At 34.7% G+C, this 14,833-nt stretch overlaps 1 protein-coding gene across 3 annotated transcripts in view; it reads left to right on the forward strand.

The window, feature by feature from the left end:
- LOC132151659 (FERM domain-containing protein 4B-like) overlaps positions 1 to 14,833 on the forward strand; it is a 55,412-nt gene that overhangs the window by 14,108 nt on the left and 26,471 nt on the right. Inside the window, exons 1-7 of one of the 3 annotated variants that reach the window (XM_059559943.1) lie at positions 5,465 to 5,641; positions 9,036 to 9,101; positions 9,213 to 9,307; positions 10,077 to 10,169; positions 10,453 to 10,537; positions 12,180 to 12,236; positions 12,664 to 12,686. In XM_059559943.1, coding sequence (XP_059415926.1) covers positions 5,480 to 5,641; positions 9,036 to 9,101; positions 9,213 to 9,307; positions 10,077 to 10,169; positions 10,453 to 10,537; positions 12,180 to 12,236; positions 12,664 to 12,686 — 581 coding nt within the window. In that variant the 5' untranslated portion in view covers positions 5,465 to 5,479. Of the gene's footprint in view, positions 1 to 5,464; positions 5,642 to 9,035; positions 9,102 to 9,212; positions 9,308 to 10,076; positions 10,170 to 10,452; positions 10,538 to 11,770; positions 12,092 to 12,179; positions 12,237 to 12,663; positions 12,687 to 14,833 lie in introns of those variants that run through there. The other 2 variants (XM_059559944.1, XM_059559945.1) reach the window with 2 other exon arrangements.

Genomic DNA, 14,833 nt, shown 5'->3' on the forward strand with positions numbered 1-14,833 from the left:
ACAACGTTGAAAGCTCAGCCAAGATGAAGGAACAGCTGATAGCTGTATGTGGATTTTTAAATTAATTTAGTAGCAGTGATACTGCAAGCAGTGTTTAGTGCTGCAAATCCATTTATCCATTGCTGAAATTTCTGCGTCTTCATGGAGAGAGCAGGTCATGGTTGCTTAGCAACGGCAGACTCCTCAGGAACGCAAGTGCCCGAAGGCTTTGGGGAAAAAAAATCAGAAAGCGGCGTGCCTAGCATTTCCACGCGTTTTTAGACGCGATATGTGAACTGCCCCTAACAGTACGAAAACTCCTGCTTAATACAAAGAGTGACGATGGCGGAGAGAGCAAAACGTTCCAAATGGTGGTTATACTTCACTAGAGTTGATGCAGACAAAGCTGGTTGTCATAAGTGCAACAAAATCTTTTAATGTAAGGGCGGAAACACAAGCAATCTGTCAAAGCATCTTTCAAAAGTGCATTATGTGCAGACAGAGAAATGCAAAGTTTTCGAATGCCTAACACAACACAAAGTAACACAACACAAAGTACCGATAAGAATACCGTTAAAGTACCGGACCGTTAAGCAGTATCGGTAAGAGTAGTAATACCGTTAAAAGCTTAACGATACCCATACCTATTCCTGTAACAGCAAATCTGAATTTTCAGCATCCATTACTCCTCTTCACAGTCACATGATCATTCAGAAATCATTCTAGTATCTTTATCTGGTGATCAAGAAACATTACATTAATGTTGCAAACAATTATGCTGCTTGATATTTTTGTGGAAACTGTGATCATTTCCCCCCTTTTCAAGTTTCTTAGGTAAATAGAAAGTTCAAAAGTGCAGCGTTTTTATTTCAACAATATAAATGTATTTACTGTCATCTTGGTGAATGTTTATGACCCTACACTTTTGATCAATAGTGTATGGATGGAGTACCTCTGCCACTAAATTTTTTTATCATCCACCAAGTGAAAATTTTATGTTTGATTGCTTTATAAAAAGTTGTACACACCTCTCTTCATCAAGCAGCACAATTTGAGACATCATTCACTATTCACACTAACGTAACTGTACGAACTAAAGCTCATAGTTTTAGCTTATGAACACAAGATCAGGGACCCATGCTTTTTCCCTCAAAGGCATTTTAAATTCAAATGCAACAGAGCTGATTTTGATCTCTCTCTGTTATTAAAAAGCATTATTATTTGTACATATTGTGAAACCAGCATTTTGATATTAGAACTCTCTTAATTCACTTTTAGAAATTTATTGATTTTCCTAGCAATCCACCTGTCAAGCCATCTGTAACCCATCAGAGACTTCAGTCAGTCAGTGGGCTGGTCAAACAGTTGTTTGGTGTTGGCTCTGTACAGTAGCTGAAAGGTTTGGAAGGCATCCCAGTAATGGCAGGGTAATGCAGACACTGCACACTTTTGTGGCCATCAGCTGTTGATATGCACACGTGTACTTTGAACCAGCTGCATACCTAGCATGTCTGAGTGTATGTGCCCTCTGGATGCATGAAATGCCTTCCCCTTTCAGCCAATTAAATATGGTCATATTGCATTTGGTAATTGATGTCACATTATTGCTATGCTGGGGGACCGCACAGGATGATGAGGATGGCAGTTCTGTGCCGCCCTCCTCTGGGTTCTCAGTGGAAATTACATCATTAATACAAATCAGTGTATGAATGTAATCATGGGAGTTTCTCTTAGCGCTGAAAAGGGAGAGGAAGATAAAAGACAGAAACAAATAGAAAAAGACAGAGAAACCATTTCAGCCAATAAAATGTCTCTGAATATTGCTGAAAATTACTCTCCCTCAGGCCTTCTGGGGTGTAAATGAGTTTGTTTCTTTATTGGAACAGATTTGGAAAGATTTAGCATTACATCACTTGCTCACCAATGGATCATCTACAGTGAATGGGTGCCATCAGAATGAAAGTTCAAACTGCTGATAAAAACATCACAATAATCCACAAGTAATCTACAGTCTCCAGTCCATCAGTTAACATCTTGTGAAATGAAAAGAATCATGTTTGTTAGAAACAGATCCATCATTAAGGTGTTTAAACGTTAAACGGTCGCTTATGGCCAAAAAAAAAAAAGAAAAAGGAAGGAAGAAAAAGAGTCCGTAATCCATAATAATGCTTCATCCAGTGAAAAAGTCAATGTCCTGTTGCCCTGTCACATCAATAATGACATAGTCCAATAATAATGACATAGTTGTTTAGAACAGTTTTAGATTGTTTTCGCTTTTAAATACTGCTTGATCTATGCATATGTTTCTCCTGATTCAGATGAGATGACTTTTTGACTGGAGAAAGGAATATGAATAGAGGACACACCCCCTTCTGGCCATACCTGTCAACCCTCCTGTTTTTTCCGTGATTCTCCCATATTTTACCTTGCTATCCTGCTATCATCCCATTTAAATATTTTCCCGTATTTCTCCCATATTTTTTATATTTCTATAAAATAAAAATTAAAAAATCCGACTGGGTAGATGGGTAGGTTGGGGGATCAGTGTTTGGTGTAGCCAATCAGTATTGTGATTCACATAACCAATAAAATCTTTAGAATCGGCTGCAGGGCGGGATTTTCTGTTGAAGTTTTGGGGAAAAAAATCGAGGATGGACGAACATGATGAGAGAGATGGCATTAGAGTACCTGCAAAAAAGCCGAAAACTTTGTGCAAGTATCTTGCCTCAATCATAAACCTATCACATTATGTGAGACTATTATGGGGGGAAAAAAACACTTCCTATTTTTAATTAATTTGTTTTTGAATTTTAGTTTTACACTAAGGTTTGAGGGTATAAGGCTCTTACAGATCAATGCAAGACTGCAGGGTGCCCTGATGTTTCAAACCTCTAAAAAGTATTTGCTCTTTCCAATGCCACAGGCTCATTGAATTACCAGAATGCACATAAAACCTTGACTCTTTGCCTCCCAGCATCCAGTCAGTGCTTAACTTCAATGTCTGCTCTGTGAGGGAACTGTTGAGCACGAGTCACACAACTCTGTCAGTCATGGTTGGAGGCTTTTTAAACAAATTCTTGTTTAATGCAACTGCTTGTATTTTTTCTTTCTCTTTTTTGCCCATATAAAAAGTAATGCTACTGAAAAAATCATATCTACTTATCAATTGGTAATAATATTACACACATTATTTTTGACTTGTTTTTAAGGATTGTTTTCTTTAATGGAATCTCCCTGAATAAATCATTATAAATTATTTAATCTATGACGCAATGAATTTCATATTAGTGAAATTTGCTCATTTTTTTTCATTTGATTCTCAAATTTCTTTGATTTCAAGTATGGCCTGTTTGCATTTGACTTTAAGTTTTTTTGTAACTAAAAGACTGTGTACACATCTCAAGTAGGAAAATACTTGTTACTGCACTAGTGTGATTAAAGCATCATGCCTCTCAGTGTTACTATGCATACTCTTCTACACAATGTTCTGTAACAATAGAACATAGAATATAGCAATATATGTAACAATAGAACTTCAACATAAAAGAAACTCTTTCAAATATCAAACATAAATGAAAATTAAACATTGATAGATGTTTCCCTTCAATCAAAAACACACAAAATAGCACTTACCTTCAATATTTACTCTCCATTTCCAGCCATTTGCAAAGCATGCTGGGAACTAACTAACTATCACCAAAACTGCATAATAAATAAATAATAAATAATAAATTGTGTTTACTTTCGCTAGCTTAGTGTCTATAATGCTGTTTAACATGTATAGGCTGATTTTCATGAGCTACAAAGTATGTGGTAAAAAGGACAAATGTAATTAATCAGAGGTGACAGTGAAGACATTTAGAATGTTACAAAAGACTACTCTTTGAAAGAGGTTCTTTTGAACTTTCTATTCATCAAAGAACAAAAAATTATTATGTTTTGCACAAAAGTATTGAGCAGCGCAACTGCTTTCAACATTGATAAGAAATGCACTAAATCAGCATATTAGAATGATTTCTGAATGATCTCTCTTACCAGTTACACTGAAGCAAATATATTGTATTTGTTGTCTTGATTAATTATACTCCATGCAAATGTCTGTGCGCACAGCTATAGTAATTTATCACATCACTTATTGTGTCCTCGTAAAACTGCAGCCTAGTCCTTTTTTCATAGAATCATATGGTTTGGATTGATTGGCCTGTTTTTCTTGGAGCTATCACTTATCAGAATTGTTTACTTTTTTCGTGTTTCTCTTTTCTCCCTGGGCTTTATTTGCATCATTTTGAGATTTTGTTTACCTCTTGGAATAAGCAATTTTAGCAAGTTAAATCCTATTCAAGTGTTTGATTCATTTCTAGCTAATTTTCTCTTAGTATTAATAGTCTGTTTGCGTCATATCTCTTATGTCTAGTTCATTCTTAATTTTTTTTAGAAGATTTAAATCTTACAAACATACATAAAGACATATAAACTTCTCTTGAAACTACTGCCAAATATAACAGCTGTGTCTGCATGTTCCTCTTCGATTTGTACAAATCCCACTCAGAATGACCTTTAAGTCTGAACTCAACACTAAAATGTGTAATGCAAGACCCCAAATCCGTACACACACAGCAGGAGGAGAAAGAAAAACATCCTCTTGGATTGCTACAACCTGAACATGTGACATATTGAATGTAATCTAAACAAACATGGAACAGGAAGTGATGCTGAGGAAAACTAGAGGTTAGATGGATAATAGATTTAATTGAGGGGTTCACTGAGAGGATGGAAAATGTCCTAAATGATTGCATTTTGTCCAATGAAGACCTTTAAATTACCTTTATAATTGGCTGTAGAGTTTGAGTGTTTATCATAACACATCAGCCTCCTATGTTGTGTATGGCTCAAATGAAAGTAGGTATTTTTATACATTTTTCCTTCATGGAATATGCCGGGTGGAGAAGTGTGGTGTCTGGCGGAAACTACACCCTTAACAGAAACACTTTCACACACACATACAGAAACAACTAATCATAACCCTTACCTTCTGTGTCTTTATTTTAATCGCTATGACTAACAAAACTTTTTCAGTTGATTGGTCTAATATAAGTAATTAATTAAAATGTTGGTCATAGAAGACATACCCTTGTGACAAGCACAGAGAAACCACAACTTTTGTTTATGAGAAGGGCCTGGCACGACTGGGACGGTCACATTGTGAACAATTTGCGTAAATATGTGTGTGTTTGTGAGTGCACTTATTTGTCCTCACACTCTTTTGTATATGAGTGTGTTGTGCCTAGTAGCTTCGGTAGGCTTGTCTCTGAGTGTGGATTGTTTGTGGCTTGCCCTCTCTCTGTGCGCTCTTCCAAGGGGGAAAGTCTTGGACAAAAGCCTACACACAGAGCCTCAAACCCAGCCAGTGGCATTCCGACCCTGGCTCCTTCAGGCTCCAGTTAGGTTACATCAGCCTCAGAGGGAGCACACAGCTTCTTAGTGTGCCAGACAAACAGGGATGGCGCTGGGCTTATTTTGTGGCGTAGAGGATCTGCTGGCCTCTGGAAGTCAGTTAGTGTGGACTGTGGCTGAACAGGTGCTGAGGAGATGCTACAGTGATGGGCTTGAGCCCTGTAGGAGGTTCCTGCAGACATGGTGTCATCTGGGAGATGTCTACCAGGTATGAGATCTAGCTACTTCATATAATGAAAGTGAATGGAGACCAGGGATTGTCTAGAGTCTTACTAAACAAAGAAAAATAAAAAGATTCATAAAAGTAGCCTTTATGAATTATTCCAAGTCTTATGAAGCCATTTGAGGAACAAAATGAAATGTATTTATTATTCAATTCTTGAAAATCTTGATAGTTGCTGTCACCACTCACTTTCACATATGTAAAACTCCTTTTGTGCATCATGGAAGATAAAACGGCATATGGGTTTGGAGCAACATGAGGTTGCTACATGAGCTCTTACTGTTGTGCCTGTAGTACTGTAGGTCTGTCATTCATGACATCTAATATATAATATATACTGTTAAACACTGATGTGGTTTCTTCAGAAGTCAAGATGAACAGGTTGTTGTTATCAGAGAAATCAATCAATGTTAAATAATCATGAGCTTTTCTATATTTTATTTTAATGTTGTATGTTAGTTTTGTGTAAAGCATTTGGAGAAAGTTTCTAAAGTCTTTGTGGAACCACATCTGTGAAGACAGATGTTTTTTGAACATGTGGACGTTGTGTGAAAGACATGTCAGCTTGTATACTTTCCATGAATAGGCAGTGAATATGAAAATTTGTTTTTCTTTGTCGACAAATGGTCAGTAAAAAGAGGGCCTTCACCAGAAAATGTTGTCAGTTTTCTTCAGGGGTTTTGTATTTAGAAAATAAAATTGCAGAGTTATAACAAAAATTATTTTGTAATTGTGACTATTAATGTCAATTCATAAAATGTACATTAAAATACTTATTTTATGGGGGAAACTGCATGCCATATTCTTTATGTAGGCTAGACATGCAAAGCAAGCAGATCGGCAAACATCTTTACAGTATTCTTTCAGTGCTCCCTTAAAATGACTGTCACCTGCTGCAGTTTAGCATGTGTGTATTTTTCTAGGAGGGTGTATGGGGCTCTGCTTGAACTCAGATTATAATTCTGGGTGAATGACCTATATGTCAAGAGCATTATATGTCACATGACCCTCTCTTTAGGATGGTCACTCATTCCCTCCCCATTCCACCCCCATATGCGCATATATAACTTAATTCATACGCAAACACAAATCCGTTATGCTTCTGTTGTCTTCAGATAAAGTTTAAAGTCACAAATTTAAATATTCTTTACAGATCCAAAAATCTATACTAATTTATTTGTCTGCATTGAACCATAACATGAGTTAGCAGAATGTTATAACAGCTACTCCGTGCCTGGCACAGCTTTTAGTCTGATAGCACACAAAACAAAGATGATCTCTACATGACTAAATCTATACTGGACAAACAGAAAATACATAAGTGGGTGTTTTTTAGGGATAAGTGGGCTTTTTAGTGGGGGGCAAGAAAGTCTTAGGGGGGAAGGGAAGTGATGCCGCATTAAGCATAATTAATGCTGAGTCTAGTGTAAAGTACTTTCAAGAGCATTGTTTTTGGAAGATAAAGTTAAACTCAAAGCCAATGCTGGTGGAGCATATTTTACTAATGTATAGTAATCGGTATTGACTGCTAAGGTATTGATCTAATCAAAATGTAAATATTTAACGAAAGCAAATCATTGCCTAAGAATGAATTCCACGTAATGTAAAGGAAAAAAAAAACTGTTTAAAGCATGACTTTAAACATTCATCAGGCTGGGCTATAGTCATGTAAAGAGTTTCTATAGTGACTAATCCAAGCTTAGACAATGGAGCCTGTGTAATTAACAACACCAATAATTCTCTCCAGTAAGACGGCTTAAATGCAGGACCTAGTTTTTTTTATAGCGGCTAGCCCTCACATTTTTCTCTTTTATTCAGCAGTACTTATAGCTCTTGTTTGATGACAATTAAATTTAATGAATGTCGACCACATCCCAAAGAAATTTTCATACCAAGTACTAAATTCTAAAATAATTGTATGTTATATTATATTATTAGAAAAAATGTGAGTCACAAAACAGTTGGTAAAGTCACATGAGAGTGGCTAATTTTGGCTAATTAATCAACTGTTATCAGTTCTTGTACACTGGTGAATCTGGTGAAGAGAGATAGTTTGGTTCTCATTAATTAAGCAGAATTCACGCATGCTCTATGTTGAAACCTCAAGCTCACCACAGTTTTAATGCATGAAAGTTAATTGTGTGTGTTACTAATTTTGCAATTGATTTAATGCAATATTAAATATAAAATGAGGGTGGATTGATTATACATAATTATAGTTATATTATCATGATAAATCTTATCAGGGGCAGCTTTGAACAGTAAAAAGATTTGTGGTTTGAAATCTCACATGACTATGATTCACTCAGATTATATTGAATTCTATTAAGGCTCGGTCTTGTACATAAAGGGCTTTTAGCTGCAGCTGTGCAGCCAATGTGTAAGAAAACATGATGTAAGCCATGAAAAATAAATATAAGCGTTGTACTAGACATGGTGAAGAGAACAATGTGCCTTTGTTTACGTCAGTTCAGATTTTTTAGGCTCGTGTTAAGTCTTTCTCACTCACACACTCTCTCTGTTTTCTCCTCTTTCCCATTCTAAATCAAATGCTACACCCTAAATAGTATAAAAGCATAATTAGTACTTTCATTTAATTAAATAATTTAGTGTTCTGTGATTTTGTTGGATACTCCTAAAGTCACAGACAAGAGTCTGCCAAGATCATATCTACATCCAGTTGACTCTACAAGGAGATCAATCCTCCCAATGGGAAAAACAATCCAATTTATCAACCCAGTATCTGATTACACACTCTCCTCACATCAATAGATTAGTGTTTAGAAGTATAGCAGTAGGTTATGATGATGACTAAATCTGTATTAGAGGTCATTGAAGAGTACATTCAAAATATTACATACATACAGGGTCAATAAAAATAGCAAATTCACTATTGTCTAAAAGTTTGGGGCTGATAATTTTAAATGGTTTTGAAAGAAGTCTCTTATGCTCAGCAATTATGCCAATTTTTGTATATATATATATATAAAATAAATATATTTTATATAATATTCAAAAAGTATAAAATATATAATATATTAATTCTAAAAATTTAATTTATCCCTATGATGGCAAAGCTGAAATTTCAGCAGACATTACTCCAGACCTCAGTGTCACATGAGCCTTTAGAAATCATTCTAATATTCTGATTTTGTGCTCCAAAAACATTTCTTATTATTAATAAAAAAAAAATATTTTGTAACATTACAAAATGTCACTTTTGATATACAGTTTATTGCATACTTGCTGAATAAAGGTATTAATTAAAAAACCCAAACATTTGAACAATTTGGTTGTTCATTACCATATTTTGTGAATTAGTTAAATACAGATATTGAATATTTTATGACTAACTGGATGTTGTGTTTTACTTTGACAGATGACAGAGGGTCGGCTGTGTCAGGTGCTTCTGCTAGATGACAGGCAGCTGGAACTGCTGGTCCAGGTGAAGCTAACTCACTAACTCGTAGATAGACAGGCAGACAGATAATATATGAAATAAAATAAAAAAAAACAGACACAATATTAAGAGTATCACCTGTTTTCCTTAATACAGCCAAAACTGTTGTCCCGGGACCTCCTGGATTTGGTTTCATCGCATTTTAACCTGAAAGAGAAAGAATATTTTGGAATATCCTTCACAGATGAGAAGTAAGTTGGTGAAGTGATTTGTTGTCATTGTATAGAAAGATGCAGTTATGATTTTCTGAACTCTTGCTCATTGATAAGCCATAAGCAAGCGCTATTTCACCACTTGCTGTAATACAAAGACCCTACTGAGTAGATATTTAATTATAATATTAATTTATAGTATGTGGTCATTAGCCAGACGACCTCTGAATAATAACTAAACTTTTATTGAACTACTATACATCTTTGTCATTTTGAATGCTTTTGAACAAAAGGCTTAGTTAGGGCTTTTTTAAATACATACTTGCTTGATATGGATTCTAGTCAAGAATTCTAAAGGCCTGTTCACACCAAGGATGATTACTATAAACATAACAATAAAGTTATAGTTCTAAAAATTTGTCCACACTACAAATGGTAAATGCACTTAAACGCGGAGAGAAACAATATTGTTGGATTCACATTCAGAACAATTTTTTTCCAGCTGATGAATGATAAAAACATGGACACCCGATCAGAATCAATCCTGCCATAATGAGCTCTAGAATTGAAAACATGCACTTAGAATTAACAAACGATATCGTCGGCTGGTGTAGATGCTAATATAGTTATCTTAATAGATATCATTCTTGGTGTGAACTGTCCTTAAGACCCTTTAACCATCCATTCATTTATACAGGATCACACACAACATGTTAAATGATGTAGTTAGTTCTCTCATTATAGCAGATACATGTTTCTTATGTCACTTTAACCAAAGTATTCAATTAATCTTATTTACATTCCTCAGGGGTCAGACAAACTGGCTTCAACTGGATCGTAGGGTGCTGGACCATGACTTTTCCAAAAAGACTGGACCACTTGAGCTCAAATTCCAAGTCAGGTTAGTTCAGATTCACTCATTTGCATGTTCAATGGCCATCCAATAGGGGGCGCCACCTGCATAGACATGCTGATGCAATTAAATACAGTACACAAAAGCGAGATATGCTTGGATGGAGCCTAGAGAAGATTTGGCATTTTGGATTGACAATAATAATATGTAATCATTCACCTTTTTTCTCTCCATATGTAAATATTGTTAGTTTACATTTATAATAGGAGTAAATTTATGTTCTGCATTGACTATTGCAGTTTTTTTTTTTTTTTTTTTTTTTTTTTTGTAGGTTTTACATCGAGAGTGTTGCATATTTGAAAGATGCTACCACCGTTGAACTGTTTTTCCGGAATGCTAAGATATCTATCTACAATGTAAGTGATCCAAGTATTAAAATCATGTCAAAGATCAAAACAACTAAACAGTAAAGGTTTATTAAACATTACAGTACTTTTGTAGTGGACTGTGTGATAACAGTTAATAATTAGTTATCATATGTTATCAATAATTTATTGCAGTCGTGGGGTTTTCTTATGTTTAATATACCACAATTGTCGATTGTATTATTCTTCCCTTTTATTTTATTTTATATTTTGTAAGGCTTTAAAAGAGCTTGGCAGGTGGCTTCCATTAAGTTCTTTTTGATTAACAGATAACAGCCCTGACACAGCAGAATGCTGCTGGGTTGGCTGGCTCCTCTCTAGCCTCTTACAACTATAAAGGCTATTATTGAACCAACAAATTTAATTCAGCTTAACACTTTTGATAAAGAAAGTATAAATTGAACTCACTGACAGATTTCCTTGATCTGTGTGTTTGCATAGACACTATTGTAAATCACATTCTTTTGTGAAATAATCATATATAGTATTTGACTATCCTGTGCTGCATTTTGTTGCTTCCTACTGTATCATAAAAGGTGGGAAATACTGATCATTTGTTTCTCAAGCCATTCGAAGCAAATGGGTATATATCTCCAGTGTGATGCTGAACCTTGTTTGTGTTTACTGTTACTGATTTTTGACAGGGACACCAGAATTGTTTATATCTACTTTCTGTATATGGAAATAAATATGCACATTTAAGAAAAAGTAAGGTTTTGTATGTAATTTTATTTAGCATTTTATTTAGTATTTAGCATTTTGTTGTAATATAAGGATTAATGCTTAAATCTTTAAAAACTTCATCTGTTACAGCCCTGATAATAAATAAAAATAAAGATTTTTTTTTTATACATTATGGCCCCTGAGCAAGTTGATTAGCGCTGAATTGTTATATAAAAAAATACACGTATATAAATATACAATATCAATTTATAAATATATATTATTATTATCATTATTAATTTTTTTTTTTTTTTTTGAAACATTGTCATTAGTAATCAGACATTTGTGTTTCTTTGACCGATAGAGTGGTGTGAGCTCAGTCCTCTCGGGGCGCTGCATATGGCGTGATTGAGTGGTTGAGGGATTTTACTCGTTGTCGTACAGCGACCCCATGTTGACCGATTAAATATCTACTTTTGTAACGGTCGTACTACGTACTACTACTTTTGTAATTTATTTAAAATTACCGAAAACTAATTGTGGCGAAAACTATTTATTCAAAGTCATCAAGTTAGTTTTTATCATTTGCTTTCGAGAGACACTAGAGTTATCTTCTTTTGATGTATGTTGTAACAAGAGCGCTGAACCTGCTCCCAGACTGTACCATGTCATCCTGGGGTGGTCCAAGTTGTTTGTTGCAGTCATTCCTATTATATTTAGTGACATTTAAAATGCTAGATTTATGTGTTATTGTGATAATTGGTCAGTTCTGTAATAGTATATTGTGTGTGAGATAGATAAAGTGATTATTTTTGTAAAGACACCCTGTGTCTGTTTAGAAAGATGGTATCTTCCTCGGTGGAACCTGTGTGTGTTGAAACGGTTGGTGGGATAAATAGTTAACGTTGTGTCTGTCGAAAGCCAAGAGTGGAAATACATTTTTTAACTCCTTCCTTTTTTAAACTTACAGGAAAATATTGAAGTGGAGAGTGAGATCGTTTTTAAGTTAGCCGCATACACTGTTCAGGTGAGTGAGTATTTTTCATTCTCTGGGTTAGTTTTGACAGACTCGCTCTGAGTCATTTTCATACGCAATTTGTATTCGAGCTGTTTTTAAGCTGCTTTACAACTAAACTGGTTTTAACTGCGTGCGACTGTAGTACTGTATGTCCGATTTTTGCGTAAGAGATAGCATTTATATTTTCGCTAAAATGTCGCATGGAACAACGTCCCCTCGCTGCACGTTTGTGCATTGAAATGCTTAGGATGCGACGTAACTAATTATCAACTTTTCACTTTTTGGCAAATGTGTAATACATACTTTAGAGACCTGTGGGCTGTAGTAAACCCACTCTGGAGTTAAGCTTCTTACCGCATTGACTCAAGACTCAAGCATGTGTAAATGTTCAATCTGAATGATTCATCAACACAAGCATTTTGTCTCTTTTCTTTAGGAGGCATACGGAGACTACACAAGGTAAGAGAAATCTTACATCTTGGTTTTAAGATTGCATTAGATCAGGGGTAATCAACCCTTTTAAAATAGATGATTATAATGTTTAATTCGTTTTTAAAGTTTTGTTTGTGTTTGAATATTTAATAGACATTGTTCACAATTAGGAAAGCCCTAGTAAATGCTTATCACCTAGTAAAAGAGTAACATTTTCTGTTTGTCAAACTTAATGTAACATACACCTGCCTTGAAACTGATTTAATCCACTAAAATAAGGTTGGAGCCAGGTGGTTCATAGACAATGCAATTTAATAAAAAGCTAGTTCTGAGAAAAGGTTAGGCATTATTTGAGAGAAGATTTTATTTGGTGTTTAACTTTCTTTTTCTTTTTTTCAATTACATACAATGGGTGTGTCTAAATTTTACAGATACCTTTTAGGGTCACTGTGTGCATTTTTGTGAGTGTGTTGATTCTTTTTTTTCTTAATCTGATACTGATTTGAGCTGGACAAATAATTAATAAAAATGTAGCTCGAGTTTGGTTGCACCATATGTTACAAAATCATTTAAAAATAGTTAAATGTCATGTTTTGTGTTCTGTTTTTTTGTTTTTTTAATGCTAAAACTAGTGTTTGTCCGACTTGGTAGTGGAATTTTGTGTTTGTAAGTTAGATCCTTCTCAAAGCAAGCATTTTAATTTAATGTTTAGGCTGTTTGCCTCATTGTTTTTTTTGTGAATCCAGCCCTAGTTGATCATTTCCAAAGGACACATTTAATGAGTGAGTAGAACTGGCAGTCAATATGTCTGATGTATATGTCCTTGGCTTGGATATTTCTGGACTTAAACCTTAAAAAGGACTCTTGGTGTGTGCATTTTGTGTAAGGCGGAGCATAATTCAATTTAGGGATTTTTGTTGTTTATAAATGTTGCCCATTTTCTAAGTCTATTACCACAGTCATCATACTGGTAGGCATTTTACCTAGTTTTTCGTTCATAAATTTTCAGGAGGTTTACTCCAAATGATTAGTTATTGTAAGTAATGGCATTCTTTGCCTTCTCTGTTAACATGGATTAATTTTGAGGCAGTTAAAGGGATGCATAGGGATAAAGCAATCTGTTAAAGTAACACAAAAAAATGTAAGCGAGAAGTCCTTAGAAAGGTTTGAACATGTGTTGGCCCCTTTCTCAATAGCCTTGCAGTTCATTATTAGAAAACAAAGCTTGTCCACTATTGGGAACATAGGTGTGTGTACACTTTCCCTTTCACGCTGAAAAAGTTTACATTGCAACAACAACTGCTTTTGTTTAGCTGTGGGGAACCTGTTAAAGCCTTGTGAAATGGATTGACAAACGTTATTTTCTTTCTGTGTCAAAAATGGACAGGAAGGCATATTTCGAAAGGGCTTGGCGTGAAAATGGGAGGTTAGAGTACACAGCCACAGGTGGCATATTGGAACTGCTTTCACTCTGGCCTTTTACATTTACTGTATGTCTAGTACTTCTACAACAGGAAGTGGCACATTGGCACTGCTCTTCTTTTCTGTGGAATCGCGTTGATCTCACATGATGTGTGTTTGGTTATATGACAATGAGTTAACAGATGTACATTGTCTGTGTATTTAAATAAATTATATTTCAAATTATACAGTGAGATTATTGTACAGAATTGTTCTCTGTTCCACTGTTTTGGGGCATAGATTTCGTTTTTTTAAAGAAATCAAATAATACTAATTAAATTGATCAAAGGTGACTATAAAGACAGATTTAATGTTCCAAAAGATTTCTATTTAAAAAAAAATTAATTCTTTTGAACCTTCAATTCATCAAAGAATACTTTAAAAAGTGTCTTGTTTTCCACAAAGATATTAAGCAGCACAACTGTTTTCAACATGGATGATAATAATAAGAAATGTTTCTTGAGCACCAAATCAGCAAGTTAGATTTTCTGAAGGATAATGTGATACTGAAGGCTGGAATAATGACTGCAGAAAATTCAGCTTTGATATCACAGGCATAATTCACATTTTAAACTGTATTAAAAAAGAAAAGTTATTTTTAGTTGTGATATTTCACATAATATTATTGTTTTACTGTGTTTTTGATCAAATAAATAGCTTTGGTGAGCATAAGACTTCTTTCAAAAACGTTTTAAAAATCTTACCGACCCCAA

This window comes from Carassius carassius, chromosome 10, assembly GCF_963082965.1.
Source record: "Carassius carassius chromosome 10, fCarCar2.1, whole genome shotgun sequence".
Taxonomy (NCBI): Eukaryota; Metazoa; Chordata; class Actinopteri; order Cypriniformes; family Cyprinidae; genus Carassius; species Carassius carassius.